The 18,450-nt window shown below is 45.0% G+C and overlaps 1 protein-coding gene across 2 annotated transcripts in view; it reads right to left on the bottom strand.

The window, feature by feature from the left end:
- The window catches only part of TMEM192 (transmembrane protein 192), a 221,969-nt gene that overhangs the window by 152,314 nt on the left and 51,205 nt on the right, over positions 1-18,450 (bottom strand). For both annotated transcript variants that reach the window (XM_063920434.1, XM_063920433.1), the window contains exons 2-3: positions 12,913-13,059; positions 3,753-4,011 (exon numbers count right to left, since the gene is read on the bottom strand). In XM_063920434.1, the coding sequence (XP_063776504.1) occupies positions 3,753-4,011; positions 12,913-13,059 (406 nt within the window). The remainder of the gene's footprint in view (positions 1-3,752; positions 4,012-12,912; positions 13,060-18,450) is intronic.

The following is an 18,450-nucleotide window of genomic DNA, read 5'->3' as shown; positions in this document are numbered from 1 at the left end:
GAGAAAGCTTCTCTATGATTACAGAATTTATCCTGGCTGGATATCGTGTCCGCAGAGGAAATCTATTTCTCCGTCGTTTACCTCCGGAACGAAGACTGCTAATATAGCGTATTCTAGACTTCCCACTCAACTGCAAACTGTGCATCTTCTGCCATTTCCGCTTTGTCCTTGTTCCGCCCTAGCGGCTTACTTACGCCACTGCTGACAAGTCGTCTGGCAGAATTAACACTGGCAGAACACGAAGAATACGTTCGTCTAAAATAGCTCTTAATTCAAGAAAGCTTACAGCAGACAAGTTTCCCAACGTGACCTCATCCTCTAGAAATACGTCCCTTGCAAAGGATTGCTCCCCAGCTTTGGAGATCTGTATGCAAGGACACCAGGCTCTAAACCTGGATCCCTAACCTTCCTTCCTCTAGAAGGAAAATACCGAGCAGACACCACAGGAACGATGTCCTGGCCGTTTGATTATATTCCAGTGCATGCGCAGGTGAGCCCCGGACCACATTTCCAACTGGTCCCATGAAAACCACTCTGGTATTAGACCTGCTCACCGAAAAGGCCTCTTATGCCGTATCCATCTGCCTTATTAATGGAACCTATCGAGGAGGTGTCACCTCAAAGCCGATCCACCTCTGGATCCTCAGACCTCTTTCCACAGGAAAAACACCGAACATTAACCGGTCAGTATCTACTCTGAAACCCACGTCTGACATCTGCGTCGTTGGGAACAACAGGCCAATCCCTGCGCCGAAGAACAGTCAGAGATAAACAACGATATGCACCTTTTTACAGGGACAACCAGACAACGTCCTGAACGTGACGCACCTCTGTATGGCGTCGCGTGCAACCTCCCCTTCCATAGGGGAAAGGCTAAATCTATTAGAAAAACAGTAAGGGGAGACAACCGTAACTCAGAATGTTCCCCTTTGGCTTCTATGAATAACTCACAGGTCCTAGACTATTCCTGGACTAACTGAAAATTAGTAGACAAGTGGTCCCCGGAGTGGGGACCAGCCAGAAAAACTCAGCGACAAGTGGTGAATGTAGTGGAAACAGAAAACTACGTCCACTTCTGCGAACCTAACAAGGCTGCAGAACACTTACCTTTTCCCCTTCCACTGTCAACACAGAAAAGGAAAAAAAAAAAGAACGGTATCGAACCGGTTAAAACGACTGCATCCCACAAAAGAATGCGTCACCAACCGTTGTGAAGGAGGTTAACTCACGAATTTTGCCGCCAAGACTGACTGAAGAAAGGCCACACCAAACAGCTGTATACCTCCCATCAGCATCTCCCGGAGACCTCCTCCGCATTTTTTCGGTCACACCACCTGCTGTCACGTGGCAGCCTGCTGTAATGTTATAAGGAAAAATAAACATAGGCAAGCCTTACCCACTCTGGGTAGGATAATTCTATCGGATGCTTACCAGACTACAACACTCCCTCAAATGCATACATTGCAAATAAGGCCAAAGTATAGAAATAAAATTTCACTTAGCTGCCTGTGTATGATCCTTTGCGACCGGGCTCTGCGTTGACCAGGAGTTGACTGTCATCATTTTCTCTCCGTGTTGTGAAGAGAATAATATTCGGACTCCTTGAGAGGATCGAAACCAACTCGTCACGGCCAATCTAGAGCTTAATCAACAGAGCGACAGGCACACGATAAGAATACCATTATTTCAGCATTCATGGATATACATCATGTAATACACAATAAAACACATATATCCTAACCATGCATATATAAGCCTATATCTACATATATACACATATAGATATAACCCATACGCAAGTGGATCGCCCAGACCTGTCCGGTCCCTAGTGACAGTAATGTGTTGCGAATGTGTATGACCATGTACTGACATGTCCCGATTTGGATCTACCAGGAACTTATGGTCGACAGAAACTTAGTAAATGTCGACAGCATAGTAAATGGGTAAAAAATAATAATAATAATCACGTAACCCCGAGGGGTCTGGGGGAAGCATACAACTACAATTTTGATGACACCCCCCCATATACATATATATATATATATATATACATATACACACACATATATACACATATATATATATATATATATATATATATATATATATATATATATATATATATATATATATATATATATATATACACACACACACACACACACACACACACACACCGCCTGATAAATCTTTACCCAGGAAATACTGTTGATGCCGACTGGGCATCCATACACAAATGTATCTCCCCTACCGTGTTTACTGTTCAGGTACACAAACACCCATTTGTTACTACTTTATTTTCCGAATCAAGTACGCCATCGAAGCCGACAGTTATCCTCACAGCAGCCTATGACAAAGCCTTCACACCTGCCGACACATGTCGACTAACCAATAGTGGGTACAAAAACCGGGAAACAGTGAATTTATGTAATATAAGAGTGACTACTCGTCCATTATAAAACCATAATGCTATATGACAACTATATAGCCTTAAAACAATGTGCCCCCCCCCCCCCTCCACTGGCGGGTATCTGAGGAAAATGGCGCTGATTCTATGAGGGCTAAGCTCCGCCCCTTCCCGGCGCGCTTACCCTCTCAAATAAGGCGGGGTGAAAACACCCGGAGTCCGGGTATGTTCCCCCGCCCGGGATGTTTAACAAATGCTGCCCAGGGCGCTCCCCTCCAGCGCCCCGCACCCATGGAGCCGGCGACGGAGTGAAAATGGCGCGCATTGCGCTAGCACACGCTTGCGGGGTCCGGGGACACGGAGCCCCGGCACCGCCAGCATAAGGATTTAAGAGAATCGTCTGCTCAGGGCGCTCCCCCCCCAGCGCCCTGCACCCGTAGGAGCCGGCGGCGGGGAAATAATGGTGGCCGACGGGGAATAATGGCGCCTAGCGTGCTATAAGACGCCTGCCGGGGTCTGTGTACGGAGCCCCTGGCAGCAAGCTAAAAACATACTACTCGCTTCCCAGGGCGCTCCATCCCCCCCCGCTCCCTGCACCCGTATAAGCGGTGGCGGGGACATCGTTAATAATGCTGGCGGGGGATGAATGACGGTGCCTCGGCACCGAAATGCTTTTATCTGCCAGAATAGCTTAAGAAGACTAGTAACCTGCTGCCCAGGGCGCTCCCTCCCCAGCGCCCTGCACCCTGTGAGTGCGTTGGTGTGTGGGAGCATGGAGCGCAGCATTACCCCTGTACCTCCTTTACTGAAGTCTTCTGAAATCTTCTTTTCTTCGAATACTCACCAGACTTCTTTCTTCTGGCTTCTGTGAGGGGGTGACGGCGTGGCTCCGGGAACAAGTAGCTAGGCGCACCAAGTGATCGAACCCTCTGGAGCCAATGGTGTCCAGTAGCCGAGAAGCAGAGCCTTGAAACTCACAGAAGTAGGTCTGCTTCTCTCCCCTCACTCCCACGCTGCAGGGAGCCTGTAGCCAGCAGGTCTGCCTGAAAATAAAAAACCTAACAAAGTCTTTCAGAGAAACTCAGTAGAGCTCCCCTAGTGTGTGACCCATCACTCCTGGGCACAAAGTCTAACTGAGGTCTGGAGGAGGGGCATAGAGGGAGGAGCCAGTTCACACCCAGTTTAAGTCTTTATAGTGTGCCCAGCCTCCTGCGGATCCGTCTATACCCCATGGTCCTTTTGGAGTCCCCAGCATCCTCTAGGACGTATGAGAAATAAAAAATTATTATTTATTTAAAAAAAGGCAGTTATACATAGTAATTCCATAGGACACATAATACAGTACCTGTGGAGTGTATCATTACAGGAAGCGTGGTGAGGTGCCTAGTGAATCGGTACAAGTTAAGGTAGCCTCGGTTCCTCACACGGCAATGCTGGTGCTGGACAAAACGCTCATTGAGCACATGAAGTAACCACAGGATGACTTTGGAAATGATCACAGTGGTGGTTAGATTAAATGGAGTGGTGTACTTCTTGCATATATCCTCTTCATTGTTGAATAAGCAAAAATACCCAGCGATGGAAGCCAGAGCTACAAACGCCACCTGGAAAAATGAGTTTTCAATATTTGTTTTTTGTTTCCTTTCAGATATCAGTCTAACAATTTACTAATAATGTCAGTATATGTTATTAGACTGCTCAAAAACAATCTTATATGCTGTAACAGTCATTTTCAGGATTGGTATTTCAAATAAGATTTCCATTATTTTCTTACAGCACCTACATAACCTACCACACTGCATGATTACAGAACGTTTAATTTATGCAAATATGTTCCTTACCCCACTGATGTAGTAGAAGTGGACCTTTTTTTGTTTTTTTGTTTTGGGGGGGGGGGGGTTGATTTTTAATTATTTAAAACTTGGAAATTTAGGAGCATTTACTTCTCTATCTTTTCCCACTTACGGGTCAACTCCGCTCACCCACCTATGTGACGGGGGGTTGGCTTTGCAACGGCGCAGAAACACCTTGTGGCCCGTCTCACACTGGAGTTGCTGATTTCTGTACACAGCTCTAGGACTCAGAGAACAAACATCAGCGAGTCCAGAGCCATCACCAAGTGTGAGAAAAAAAGCAAATTATACTTACCGATAATTTTATTTCTCCGAGATACTTCATGGCAGCCCTTACTCTTGGGATTGTATCCTATTCCTAAACTTAGACAGGGAATCTTCTTAAACACTTTAGGACCACCCACCTTGGGTATATAGCCCTGCTCCTCCCCTTCCCCCATTAGTCTTTTGAGTGTCTCCTATGACCAGGCTATATCCATACTCCACTAAGGGCGGGTATATTGTAGGCTGCCATGAAGTATCTCGGAGAAATGAAATTATCGGTAAGTATAATTTGCTTTTTTCTCCTACAATACTTCATGGCAACCCTTACTCTTGGGATATACCAACACTCAATATAGGGAGAGCAATAAAAAATACCAGAGACATCTTGTCAATGCTGAAAATTATAATTTGTTTAATTCAATGCTGCATCAAAGATACGTTTTCCAAAGTGTGCATCAATAACATCTACCGCATAATGGGGGTCATTCCGAGTTGTTCGCTCGTTATTTTTTTCTCGCAACGGAGCGATTAGTCGCTAATGTGCATGCGCAATGTCCGCAGTGCGACTGCGCCAAGTAAATTTGCTATGCAGTTAGGTATTTTACTCACGGCATTACGAGGTTTTTTTCTTCGTTCTGGTGATCGTAATGTGATTGACAGGAAGTGGGTGTTTCTGGGCGGAAACAGGCCGTTTTATGGGAGTGTGTGAAAAAACGCTACCGTTTCTGGGAAAAACGCGTGAGTGGCTGGAGAAACGGAGGAGTGTCTGGGCGAACGCTGGGTGTGTTTGTGACGTCAAACCAGGAACGACAAGCACTGAACTGATCGCAGATGCCGAGTAAGTCTGGAGCTACTCAAAAACTGCTAAGAAGTGTCTATTCGCAATTCTGCTAATCTTTCGTTCGCAATTTTAATATGCTAAGATTCACTCCCAGTAGGCGGCGGCTTAGCGTGTGCAAAGCTGCTAAAAGCAGCTTGCGAGCGAACAACTCGGAATGACCCCCAATGACTGGAGAATGTATGAATGGAAGACCATGTGGCTGCTGCACATATATCCTTTGCCGAGAGCCTTGCCTTCTTAGCCCAAGAAGCTGCCATGGCCCTGGTAGAGTGTGCCTTTAGCTGTTCCGGAACCTCCTGACCATTCTGTTTGTAAATAAACGTCAGGAGTTCTGTAATCCATCTGGAGATGGTCTGTTTCGTAGGTTTCTCACCCTTCCTTGCACCTGAATATAACACAAAGAGGTGTTTTGTCTTATGGAACGCTTTCACTCTGTCCAGATACACCGAGATTGCTCTGATTAAATCCAAACTATGCATTCTCTCATCCTCCTCATTCTGCGGATGCGGGTAGAATGATGGTAACACAATGTCCTGATTCAAATGGAAATCTGACACCACCTTGGGCAGAAAATCTGGATTAGTCCTTAACACAAGTCTACCCGGGAGGAAATTAAGGTAGGGCTTCTCAGACCACAGGGCCTGTAGCTCTCCAACTCTTCTGGCTGATGTAATGGCTACCAGAAACACTACTTTCCAAGTTAGAAATTTAATCGAGACGTCCTGCAATGGCTCAAACGGAGACAACATTAATGAATTAAAAACTAAATTCAGATCCCACGGAGCGACAACCGACCTAAAGCGAGGTCTTATCCTTTTAATTGCCTGACAGAACTTCCTCACTAGGCTCTCATCAGACAATCTTCGCTCCAACAGGACACTCAGTGCTGCTATCTGGACCTTGATAGTGGATACCGCCAGCCCTTTCTCAAAACCATCAAACAAGAATTGAAGGACCTGCGATGTCTCTGCTTTCTGCGGGTTAAATCTTGAGCCGGACCAGGAAATGAAAGTTTTCCAGACTCTATAGTAGACCTTAGAGGATACCTTCTTTCTCGACTGAATCAGCAAATTAACGACCTGCTCAGACAAACCCTTGTCTTTCAATAATTGCCGTTCAATTTCCATGCCGTCAAATGATGTTGTTGCAAATTCGGGTGCAGCAATGAACCCTGATGTAACAGATCCGTTATTAGCGGCAACGTCCAAGGTTCCCCTGCTGCCATCCTCAGTACTGAAGGAAACCACACTCTCTTCGGCCAATATGGAAGAACTATTATGACCTGTGCCCTCTCTTCTCTGATCTTCCTTAGGATACGTGCAATCATTGGAAACGGAGGAAAAACATATGCTAGTCTGAACCCCCATGGGAGAGAGAAGACATCCACCCCGCTTGATCCTGGGAGATATCGGGAGAAGAACAGAGGAACCTTCGCATTGATGTGTGTGGCCATCAGGACCACCTGTGGCTTGCCGAACTTCTGTACAATCTGTTTGAACACCGTGTCGTTCAATTCCCACTCTCCTGGTAGCACTGCTTGCCTGCTGAGGAAATCTGCCACAAAATAGTCTACTCCGGGAACATGCAGCGCTGATAGGGATTCGAGATGACCTTCCGCCCAACGCAGTATGTTTGATACCTCTTCCATTAACACATGACTTCTGGTGCCTCCTTGCCGATTGAGATATGCTACCACTGCTACATTGTCTGAAAATATCCTGAGATGTTTCCCCTGTAACTGCTTCTGGAAATATTTCATCGCCTTCCACACAGCTCTCATTTCCCTGTGGTTTGAAGAAAATCTTCTCTCTTGGTGGCTCCACCTTCCTTGGCAGTTCTGTTGCAACAGGTGCGCCCCCCAACCAACTGCACTTGCATCTGTCGTTAGAATGAGGAAGTGACGATCCAACAGTGTCGTCTTCCTGTCGACCAGTTCTGTTTCCATCCACCAGTCTAGGGAACGTCTTGCCCCTTGGCCTAACTTTATGCGATAATTCAGGGAATAACGTCTTCGACAATAACCTAGGATCTCTAGCTGAAGGTCCCTCATCCGCCATCTCGCCCAAGGGACCACGTCTATGGAGGAGGCCATCATACCTAAAAGACTAGTCCCCTGACGCAGAGTCACACTGTTGCATTCCCTTACCAAAGAAGCCAGATTCCGAATCCTTGAGCATCTTTCTTCTGAAAGACCCATTGTATAATCGGCAGTATCCACCTGTACTCCGAGAAACTGAATTTCTTGCCTTGGTTCTAGCTGACTTTTCTCCCAATTTATTAACCAGCCATGTCCCTGTAGGATCTGCAGCGTCACTTCTAACGCCATTCTTACTTCTTGCCTCGACTCTCCGCACACCAGTAGATCGTCTAGATATGCCCAAATTGCTATTCTTTGTCCTCTTATTACGGTCACCAGTGCCGACAGCACCTTGGTAAATATCCTTGGTGATGACTTCAGACCGAAAGGAAGGCATGTAAACTGAAAATGCTTGCCCATGACAAAAAACCTCAGGTACTTTCTGTGCCGCGTGTGTACAGGCACATGAAAGTAAGCATCCTTTAGGTCTATGGACGCTAAGAAATCCTCCTTCCTTACCCCTGACAGAATAGATTTTATCGTCTCCATACGAAATATTATCGTCTTTATATATTTGTTGAGCTGTCTGAGATCTAGTATCGTCCTGAAATCTCCTGACGCCTTTTTTATCAGAAATATTTTGGAATAAAATCCGTTCTTTCTTTCTGAAAGCGGGACAGGCTCTACTGTATTCGCCCAGATCAACTTTTCCAAACTGTCTTCCAGAGCCTTTAATTCCAGACTCGCAGTTGGGCTTCTTGAACTTACAAAATTGTCCCTTTTTGAAACTTCGGAGAACTCTATCCGGTATCCTTGAGATATTACATCCAGTACCCAAGTGTCTTAAATTGAATACTGCCAGAGACTGGCAAACTTCTGGAGCCTGGCTCCCACCGGAAAGGATACCGGAACTCTGCGATAGTCATTGTCTTCGTCCACCTCTCCTGTAAGCCTGGCGAAAGGACTGCCTATTCGTCCCCGAGGAATACCTCCCCATATAAGCTCGCCCCGGCCTATAACTTCTTGCTTCTTTAAATTGTTGTTTAGGGAAAGGAAACGGAAATGTATTTCTTTTGTCCTGAGGCAACCTCGCTGACTTACCCCCTGACATCTTTTGTATAATAGCCTCTAGCTTATTTCCAAATAATAGGGAACCCTCATACGGTAATGACACCAACCGGTTCTTGGAATGCATATCCGCCGACCATGATCTAAGCCACAAAGCTCTTCTAGCCATCACCCCTGCCGCCATGGATTTTGCTGCGAAATCTAACACATCCAAAGAAGCTTCGCACAGATACTCTATGCCTTTGAGCATGATACCTAGACTTCTCTGCAAATATTGCCTTGAGATTTTCTCTTCAATATCTGTGGACAACACTGATCCCCAAACTCTCAATGCTCTGGAAACAGACGCAACAGCCACACCAGACCTTAAGGATACTGCTGAGGACATATGTAATTTCTTCAGCGCACTCTCCATTCGCTTATCCATGCCATCTTTCAGGACAGCTCCGTCCTCTAACAGAATCGTAGTTTTAGACACCATTTCTGCCACTGCTGCATCAATCTTAGGCACTGTACATCAGCCCACAAATTGTTCATCCTCTACCGGAAACATCCGATCCACTCGTTTAACACTTCCAATGTTCAATGTTTTGCCACTCCTTAGGCACTACATCCTTCAATGCTCTGTGAACCAGAAAACATCTGCTCATTTTGGATTTATCCCCAAACAAAACATCCTTATCTTCATCTCCTTTATCCTTCTGTCTATAGTTCATGGTATTAAATATATTCTTTAAGAGACTGTCAACAAGATCCAAATTAAACTCTCTAACTTCCTCCTTCTCTTCTGACCCAGAACTAGAGGAAGCATGACAATCAGCATAACCGCACATAGAGGCTGACTCGTCCTGAGAGTCAATACTAGCCAGGGATCTAGATCTTTTATTCCCCTGCAAATCAGCCAGCTGTTCTTTAGTAACAAAGGACCTCTTCATCCAGTCCTTCAATTCCTGAATCTGACTGGCCTGCTGAATGTCACTCTGTATACAGTCCTCACAGAACTTCACATTCTCAGTAGAAGAAAAAATCTTATCACATGCTGCACATTGTATATCCATATGCCTCTTCTTGCATAGTCTCTTCTTAGGTGGAGACACACTACAAAATGAACAGCAGTAGCACCATATTAAAATCCTAACTACCCAGGAAAATCAGACCTGAGAAAAGAAGATGTCCTCTATGAGGACTTACCTCTTCCGGGCACTCATCGGCTTATGGGGAGAAGGCTCTCTATCCATCCTGCTGGTAAGCATAGATCCTGCCCAGCTCATAGGAGTCTCTCACTCCTAGTGTGCAGCGCCATTATTTAAACTCTTTAAAAATACCATAGAGAGCGGTGCTGAGCCGACCGCCCCACAGCTTACAGGACGGCAGCTCCAGCACTTCCGCCCGCCAACCGCCGCACGCTGTCCCTCACAGCGCTTCCGCCAGCCTCACTTCCCCTTCGCCCCGCTGACCTTCCGGCCACCCGCACTTCCGGTCCCGCCGGAGATACAGGCGCTGCGGCTAGCGGAGCAAACTGCGCCCGGGGAGACGGCTCCAGACAGCGGCGGGAGGGAGAGGGACCAGTAGCAAATACACAGCGGGTGAACACCTTAAGCTGAAAGCGGGGACTTACAGAACTGCCCCAAGCACACTTTGCCTTCTCCAGGGAGCCACCCTCTTCCAGTACGGCTACACAGAGGCGTATCACTGGGAATAGAGGTAAATGTTTACTAGTAAAAAACAAACTTCATCCCCTGTCAAGCTAGGAGACAGGAAAAAAGACTAATGGGGGAAGGGGAGGAGCAGGGCTATATACCCAAGGTGGGTGGTCCTAAAGTGTTTAAGAAGATTCCCTGTCTAAGTTTAGGAATAGGATACAATCCCAAGAGTAAGGGCTGCCATGAAGTAGTGTAGGAGAAATAGCACTTTTACACCAAAATCCCAAAACTGACCTGGTATTTGGAACACTGTTCCAATCCGGGTCAGACACGGGATTTACCCCGTTTTCCACTGCGATGCCGACCTGGGATATTTCCAGGCCGGCACATTTCACACTGTACATGGGTGCAGTGTCTTTAAGGCCGGTGCTTGTAGAAGACATCATCTCCAAGCGCCAGGAAATCCACAGATTGGGACCCCTGTGGTGCCTACGTCACGCTGGGGGCAAGCACAGAATTCTGTCAGCTGCTGGCCTGCCGCCAGCCTTCGTATCTGTGCAGTGAATGGACAGCGCACTCATGCGTGCAGCATCCATTCACCTTCACCCCGGCACCGCTGCGGTCTGCATAGTAGGGCTGGGTAGAGACTGGGTGCGCCCTGTCCCTCATCCTCCTGTCTGCCCACAAGAGGAGGAGGTTAGGAGGTATGTGCTCTCCCATTGCCGTAAAAGGGTCCCCAGTCAGGTGACCCGGGTTATCCGTTTACAATGCCCCTCAACACGGGTTTTACCATGGTCGAGACTCTGGTACAATTGCTGGGTAAATTGACCCAGGTTATTTTTTGGGGAGCTGTTTACACAGACGGCCGACCCGGGTTTTTGACTTGGTGTAAAAGGGGTACAATTGAATCAATGTGACCTTAGGGTCACAGAACCGAACAACATTTACTGGTATATTAGGCAGTTTGGGGTCTATTCATGAAGCAGTGAAAAGAGTGGAGAAGTGAGCCTGTGGAGAAGTTGCCCATGGCAACCAATCAGCTGCTTTGCACAACTGTATAGTATGCAAATTATAAGTCTTACTTCATGGGCAACTTCTCCACTGGTTCATGAATAGACCCCTTTGTCCTTACCATCCACTCAGGAAGCTAGTCTGAGCAAACCTGATTTCTGTTACTTAAGGTGCCCATACACTAGTGCGATTTTGCCCGATTTCATCCGATGCCGATAAATCGGATGAAAACTGGAAAATCGCATGTTTTTTTACCTCCGATCCGATGCGTGGTCCCGTGAGCATTGGATCGGAGTCCCTATATCGGAAATACTGCACTGTAGATATATATTGTACCGGCAGCCTTGGCTGGGGTCGCATACGACACGTCGTGTGCAGTCCTTTTGCATACAGTGTATCATACGTGATCCTGCCACCGGGTAGCTGCCGGGTGGTTCAAGGGTGATTGCATGTGCCTTCTCTCCTCCGAGAAGCCACATAAGTGTATGGCCAGCTTAAGAGTTACAAGAGAGTACAGCTATTATGGCACAAACAATAACATGATTCAAATACATGATTAAAACAAATAGCCTAAAATGTAAAGTGTTTTCAGTAGCATGTATGTAAAATACAAATACAACCCTATAATTTCCACTAAAACAAACAAACAAACAAACTGTATAACGTAGCACATACATTTCTAGTTTTTAGATATTTAACAGGTTTCACTTTGAGCCAGCATGGAGGCCTTATTTAAATTTACTGCTTTTCTTTTCAATATGTTGATAGCATCAATTTGTTTATTTTATGATGCTGAAATCTATTATTACTAAGGCATTTAAATGACAAAAATGTGAATGTGTGTCCTCTACAGACCACAATGTGGTATTGCATGTGGTCAACAATAAATATAGATGTTGGATTTGCCACCAACTGATAACAATATAGAATATTTGCCAACTGTAACAAAATGTATTAGAACAGGTTACACATGTGTACATATGTTGTTGGAGTGTAATTATGTGAAATGTGTATACTAATATGTTGCACCTGAATGTAAATGAAATGTGTATACTAATATGTTGCACCTGAATGTAAATGAAATGTGTATACTAATTTGTTGCACCTGAATGTAAATTTAAGTATTGTTCTTATTAATTTAAATTAAGTAGTTGAATATTAGCCTCAAATTAGTATTTTGTAGAGATGAGCGGGTTCGGTTTTACTCGGTTCTCAAAACGGCATCTTATTGGCTCACGGATGTCACGTGTTTTGGATAGCCAATAAGATGCCGTTTTGAGAACCGAGTAAAACCGAACCCGCTCATCTCTAGTATTTTGATAATTATTTAGTGATAAGTGGAAACAGTTAGCGGAAATAAATGTTTCCACTCATTTTATATAAGTGTAAATGATTAATATACCCTGTACAAGTGCGCCAGCAGGGTTCAAGACTTGTACTGTACAGCCAGCATTACTGTAACAGACCTAACGCAATCTCTTGCCTTAAGCTGGGTACACACTTGTCCAATCTGCATGAGATCCAAGCTCAGACCGACCAAGTGGTCTGATATTGGACAAGTGTGTACCCAGCTTCAGGCTTTTATTATCCAATATAGCTGAAGGGTTTTAATCTAAGGATAATTCAAATAGTTTTCAAACCAGAGAACATGCATCTACATACTAGATAAAACAATCCTATGCCATCAGTATGTTTGGAACTGAAACACAGTTGATTCTACTGGCATTTAGATTTCGTCTCTTACCCACCTGCAGCAGTACTAGTAAAATGCTAACGCTGACTGTGGGAACTGGGAGAAAGGTTGGCTGGATCTCAGACTGAAGTTTCTGCGAAGGTAGGAGGGGGGCGTCCAGGAAACAGTCTTCATCTGCACTCTGGGTTAGCTCTCCAGAACTCTACACAAAAGAAATATAAATAGTATAGTAACTAACTGTCCAACTGCATTGAGATTTCACTGACAGCAGTGAGAAACAACAAGCCACAGATTTATTTTACATATTCTCATCACAGGAGAATACACAGGGGGTTCATGCTCCACATGGGCAGGGGTGGAACTGGGAGGGGCCAGCACTACTGGTTCACGCCCACCTTCCCCAGACTGCAGTGTTGCAATTTTTAAGAGCAGAGTAGGATGAACAATTGGGAGGCAAGATCTTACCGTGTAATGAGTGAGAGTAAAATAAAGACTATCAGGGGCGATTAAATTCAGAGTTAAATGCCGTGAGGTATTAAATTGATTCCCGTAACAAACACTATTTCACGTGAGAATGCATAGCATTAGCCACATTAAGCAGCCTATCCCATGCTAAGCACTGGGCGTGGTACAGGAACAGCACGTCCTGTATGCACAACCAAACCCAAAGCCCTACTTTATGCACATTTCTGCTGGCACCTCAGGGAGGCAGCAAACACAGCCCGGTGTTTTATTATTCACAAGCTACACAGAGGTATATAATAAGTATTATTGTATATGTGATACTCTATCACTGTGACGCTGTGCAGAAGTACAGAGGCCTGCTATGGCAACCCTTGGGAATAAATCTCCATAAGGACTGGAGAAAGGGGTGTGGTATGGAAGGTAGAGAGTAACTAGGTCGACAGGGTTTCTAGGTCGACATGAGTGTTATTTTTTGAGTGTCGTTTTCTTTGTAGAGTGACCGGGAACCCCAATTAGTGCACTGTGTCGCCTCACATGGCTCACTATGCTTCGGGCTTCCCAATTGTAGTCCACGTGGATCATTAAGTATGAAAAGGTACAAAGAAAAAAAAAATTGTGAAAAACTCATGTCCCAAACTCCAAAAATATACTAGTAAGTTCTTTGGCTCCCAACAAAAATGAAACCTAGGGTGTGCATATACACGTGTTTAGGGCAGACTAGATGGGCCAAGCGGTTCTTATCTGCCGTCACAGTTCTATTATACTTACCTGTCTGGCAAGCACAACAGAAATCATTGGAAAAATTATGATATAAAACCCATTTTCCTAGAGATCTGAACACCCGCAAAACAAGTCACTGGGAAAATGGCGCACAAGCGCAATTTTCCTGGATATTTCACATGAGGAGGGTTGGGTATGGGTGACCGGCGATTGGGATCCCGCCAGGCACCATACTGACGGCAAGACCCCGGGGATTATAATGCCGTGGGGGTGGAGTATCGAGCGCAACTAAGACCTTTGCGGGCTCACCGGTCACATAACCACATCCATGTGTAGTATACTCTGCCACAGATATGTATCTGCCTACAAGATCCACAGGCGGTGCCTTCAGTTACTGACATTTTAAAAGCTCTAACGGTTTTCTTGGAAACAAAGGAGAGATGTATAAGCCTTGAAGAGTGATAAAGTGGAGAGAGATAAAGTACCAATCAGCTCTTAACTGCCATGTTACAAGCTGTGTTTAAAAAATGACAAAAGCTGATTAGTTGATACTTCATTTCTCTCCACTTTATCTCTCTCCAAGGCTTAGTGCATTTGCCCCATGGACTGTTAGGGGTCCTTGAGGACCAAGCTTAGCCACCCTTGAGCTTGAGGAAGCAGGTGTTGCTCTCCAGATGACCTGTCAGCTGGATATCTGAGAGCTGAAAGCAATATTCAACTGCAGTCCAGTATTCAACTGCAGGCTTCTTCCTTCTGCTGGCAGTGGCTGAGTCCAGGACAGCAGCCCACATGACTAGGTTGATTTGACATCCAGGGCTGCCATCAGGGGGGGCACTGGTGTCCCGGATCCTGACAGACAGGGGGGTCCCGACAGCAGACTGTGGACTAGCAGCCTGCCAAGCGTGAAGACAGTGCTGCTGCGGCATTTTGAATTTCCCGCTGAACGCGAGCCAACTGCAGCTCGCAGACCGAAAGCCAACCAGGAGTGGTCGATGCGGCCGCTTCCAATTGGCTGTCGGTCTGAGAGTTGCGATTGGCTCGCGGACAGCACGAACTTCGAAATGTCGCAGCACTGTCTTGGCAGGCTACCGGGGCATAATCTGCCACCGGGACCCCCTGTCTGCAGGGGCAAGGGGACCCTAGGAGACATCAGGAGCAGCAGTGGGCGCCTCCTACCATCATCTGGACTGTCTTCCTATATAAGGTGCGTGCATCAGGCCAGCATTCATCAGGTCAGCATTCTGTTCCCTCCCCAATAACGTCCATCCTTCTATTTACTGTGTCCCCCTCCCTCCATATCCAGCCTTCCTTGTTCTGTGTCCCCATTAAGAGCCAGCTTTCTCATTCCTCTGCCCCCCCAACCAAGGTTCAAACTCCACTGCCCACCTTCTTAAGGACAGCCTTCCCAGCCCTGTGCCACCCCCCACCATGACTACCATCCCTGGGCCCCTACATCCCCCTTTGATCCTGTCTTCCCTGTCCTGTGACCTGCCAGTTTCAGTCCTCCCATATCCAGACATCACTGGTCTTTCATATATTGCCCACACCACCTATCTTTTCCAATGTACCCTTCACAAACCACTTTTCCTCTTGCCCTGCCCCTCATCCTGCCTCAGCACTATATATTTATTATGGATTCCAGAGCCAAAACTTATAAAAATAAAAATAAATTAGTTTACACACCCCATGTCTTATATTGTTTAGTGGGTCAACTAAAGTATTTTCTCCAACCTGGTTACCCAGGGAAGAGACCACAGTATATGGAGGAAGCACTATTTCTCCTGACTACTATGAAGAGCTGGGGTATAGGATTAGAGACTTTGCTATCTCCACTCAAACTGCATTATTTACAAATTGGCCAGGCAATAAGTGATTACATGAAATCTAAATCCCCAACTGCTGACAGATGCTTCTAGTCAGCAAACCTCAAAAATAAACACGCACATAGTAAAACAGACGTGCAGCATTTAAAAAGGACACATTTAGGTTTATTTTCGAGAGCAATTTCAGGCTTTCCTTGGGAAGAGGATATGTAACATTTATCCATTAAACATATTTGGCTTAAAATGAAGCAAAATAAATATGGTCTATGTAATCTACATTCATTCCACTAGGGGTCAGTATTTCATTAAAACATTACATCTTGCACAAATAAACCGCTCTTTAGAAAAATTAATAAAACTGAATTTCCCTGTCATTTGTAAGTGCAGTATCATAGGTGGAATGTAGATGCCAACATATCTCACGTAAGCGGCAACAAACTAAAATCATACTTATTTATTTTAAATGTAACCAATAATGGCTGTAAATATTATATAAAACCCCAAAATAAATAACATTTTGTTTTGCAATGTGATCAGTGAAATATACTGTAGGAACTGTGGAAGCTTTAGAAAGTAGACAACTTTAAACCCATTTAGAGTGATTTAATGAGCAAAAAGTGATTCTTGTACTGCAGAGACTTTGCAAATGGTAATCTTGCTGGGTTTTGCTAGATCCAGAGTGGACTGCTTAAACTAGTTTTCACAAAAATATAATTTGTCAAGAAATAACCCAACTGGAGGCATGCCAGGAAGTGAATGGTCATCAAACTTCCAATGCTTGTTTAAATGTAGTTAGCCATTAACTGGTGTGATGCAATTATACAGCACCTAGACTCATACACAGCAGTATATACCACATACAGTAGGATCAAACAGGACATAACAGCAACCATACAATTTCCTTCTTCGTACGCACTCATGAAGCGCCGGGTTGGAAAACCTGACGCTTCTGATAGTACAGGTTGAGTATCCAAATATCCGAAATACGGAATATTCCGAAATACTGACTTTTTTGAGGGAGAGTGAGATAGTGAAACTTTTGTTTTTTGATGGCTCAATGTACACAAACCTTGTTTAATACACAAAGTTATTAAAAATATTGTATTAAATGACCTTCAGGCTGTGTGTATAAGGTGTATATGAAACATAAATGAATTGTGTGAATGTACACACACTTTGTTTAATGCACAAAGTTATAAAAAATATTGGCTAAAATGACATTCAGGCTGTGTGTATAAGGTATATATGAAACATAAATACATTCTATGCTTAGACTTGGGTCCCATCACCATGATATCTCATTATGGTATGCAATTATTCCAAAATACGGAAAAATCCCATATCCAAAATACCTCTGGTCCCAAGCATTTTGGATAAGGGATACTCAACCTGTATTTATGCTTGAAATGTAAATGTTTTTACTAGCTGTATCTTGCAAGTAAAGGCATTGCCTTTTTAATATTGGGCATAAACATGGTTTACAACAGACACTCCATAAAATATACCCCTATGAGTGTACCAGATGCATAATTCACACCTACATTCTATTAGGGTGAATCTGTTCCTTCAAAACCAGCCCACAGTGCACCAGAAAATAAAAATGTAACACACTTGAAGTGCACTAACACTAGGCATTCAGTGCCCACAACAGTCACTCTCAAACTAGACCTATCTAGTTTTGTCCACTTTGTTCCTGATTCTGCATTTCTCATGTTTTGGATTACAGTCCACTCTTTTCCTTGATTTAAGCCCTGTTTAGTGCATAAGGACACACGAAAAGCACTGTACAGACAGGGGTACTTTTGATGTGCTTTTAATCCTCCAAGCAGTACTCCTTTCATTTAATCAAATGGAGTCCTGAAAGTAACCACCTCCAGGTCCCTATGCTTGGTGTAAACAATGTATTTGAACATAGTAGCTTAATTTGTGCAATGCTCCCTCTCTATATGTAAATATGTGGACATGTACAAACTGTGTTATCCAGGTGGCCCAAACAACAGAGTAGCACCTACAGTAAGAAACAAACTAACCGTGACCTCAAAACATACGGGCCATGTCACACCCAGCTTAGTTTACAAGCCTCAGGGGTAGGTTAGGATTCATTTGGGCAGTTGTCAAGTCACCCCTCCACTCGTGTTTTCCTGCACCAGTATATACTCTGCAATGCACAATACACACCGTATTCCACAACTCTCTGTATACATGCTGCATCCTACCATACACACTATAATAAGTATACCTCACTTACACAGTACCCTGCATGCTATCATATACCCTGGGCAGGGATGTTGTTATGTGACCGACTGTCACATAACCTTCCCCCTACATCCCGCACCCTCACAATCCCGACGGTCGGCATGTCGATTAACAGGGACTATTCGCACTCGTGGGTGTCCACGACACCCATAGAGTAGGAATAGAACCCGTGGGCAAACGTAGGTCGCCACCGGGACCCGCAGAGAGCCTGCAAGGGGGTTGCTGCACTCGTCACCCCCTGTCGGGATTCCGCTGCTGGGATCCCGGCGTCGATATGCTGACCGCCGGTCACGCATACCACACTCCCATTGGGCTTGCAAACACTGTTC

Source organism: Pseudophryne corroboree, chromosome 1, assembly GCF_028390025.1.
Source record: "Pseudophryne corroboree isolate aPseCor3 chromosome 1, aPseCor3.hap2, whole genome shotgun sequence".
Taxonomy (NCBI): domain Eukaryota; kingdom Metazoa; phylum Chordata; class Amphibia; order Anura; family Myobatrachidae; genus Pseudophryne; species Pseudophryne corroboree.
This window is presented reverse-complemented; position numbering and strand designations above follow the sequence as displayed.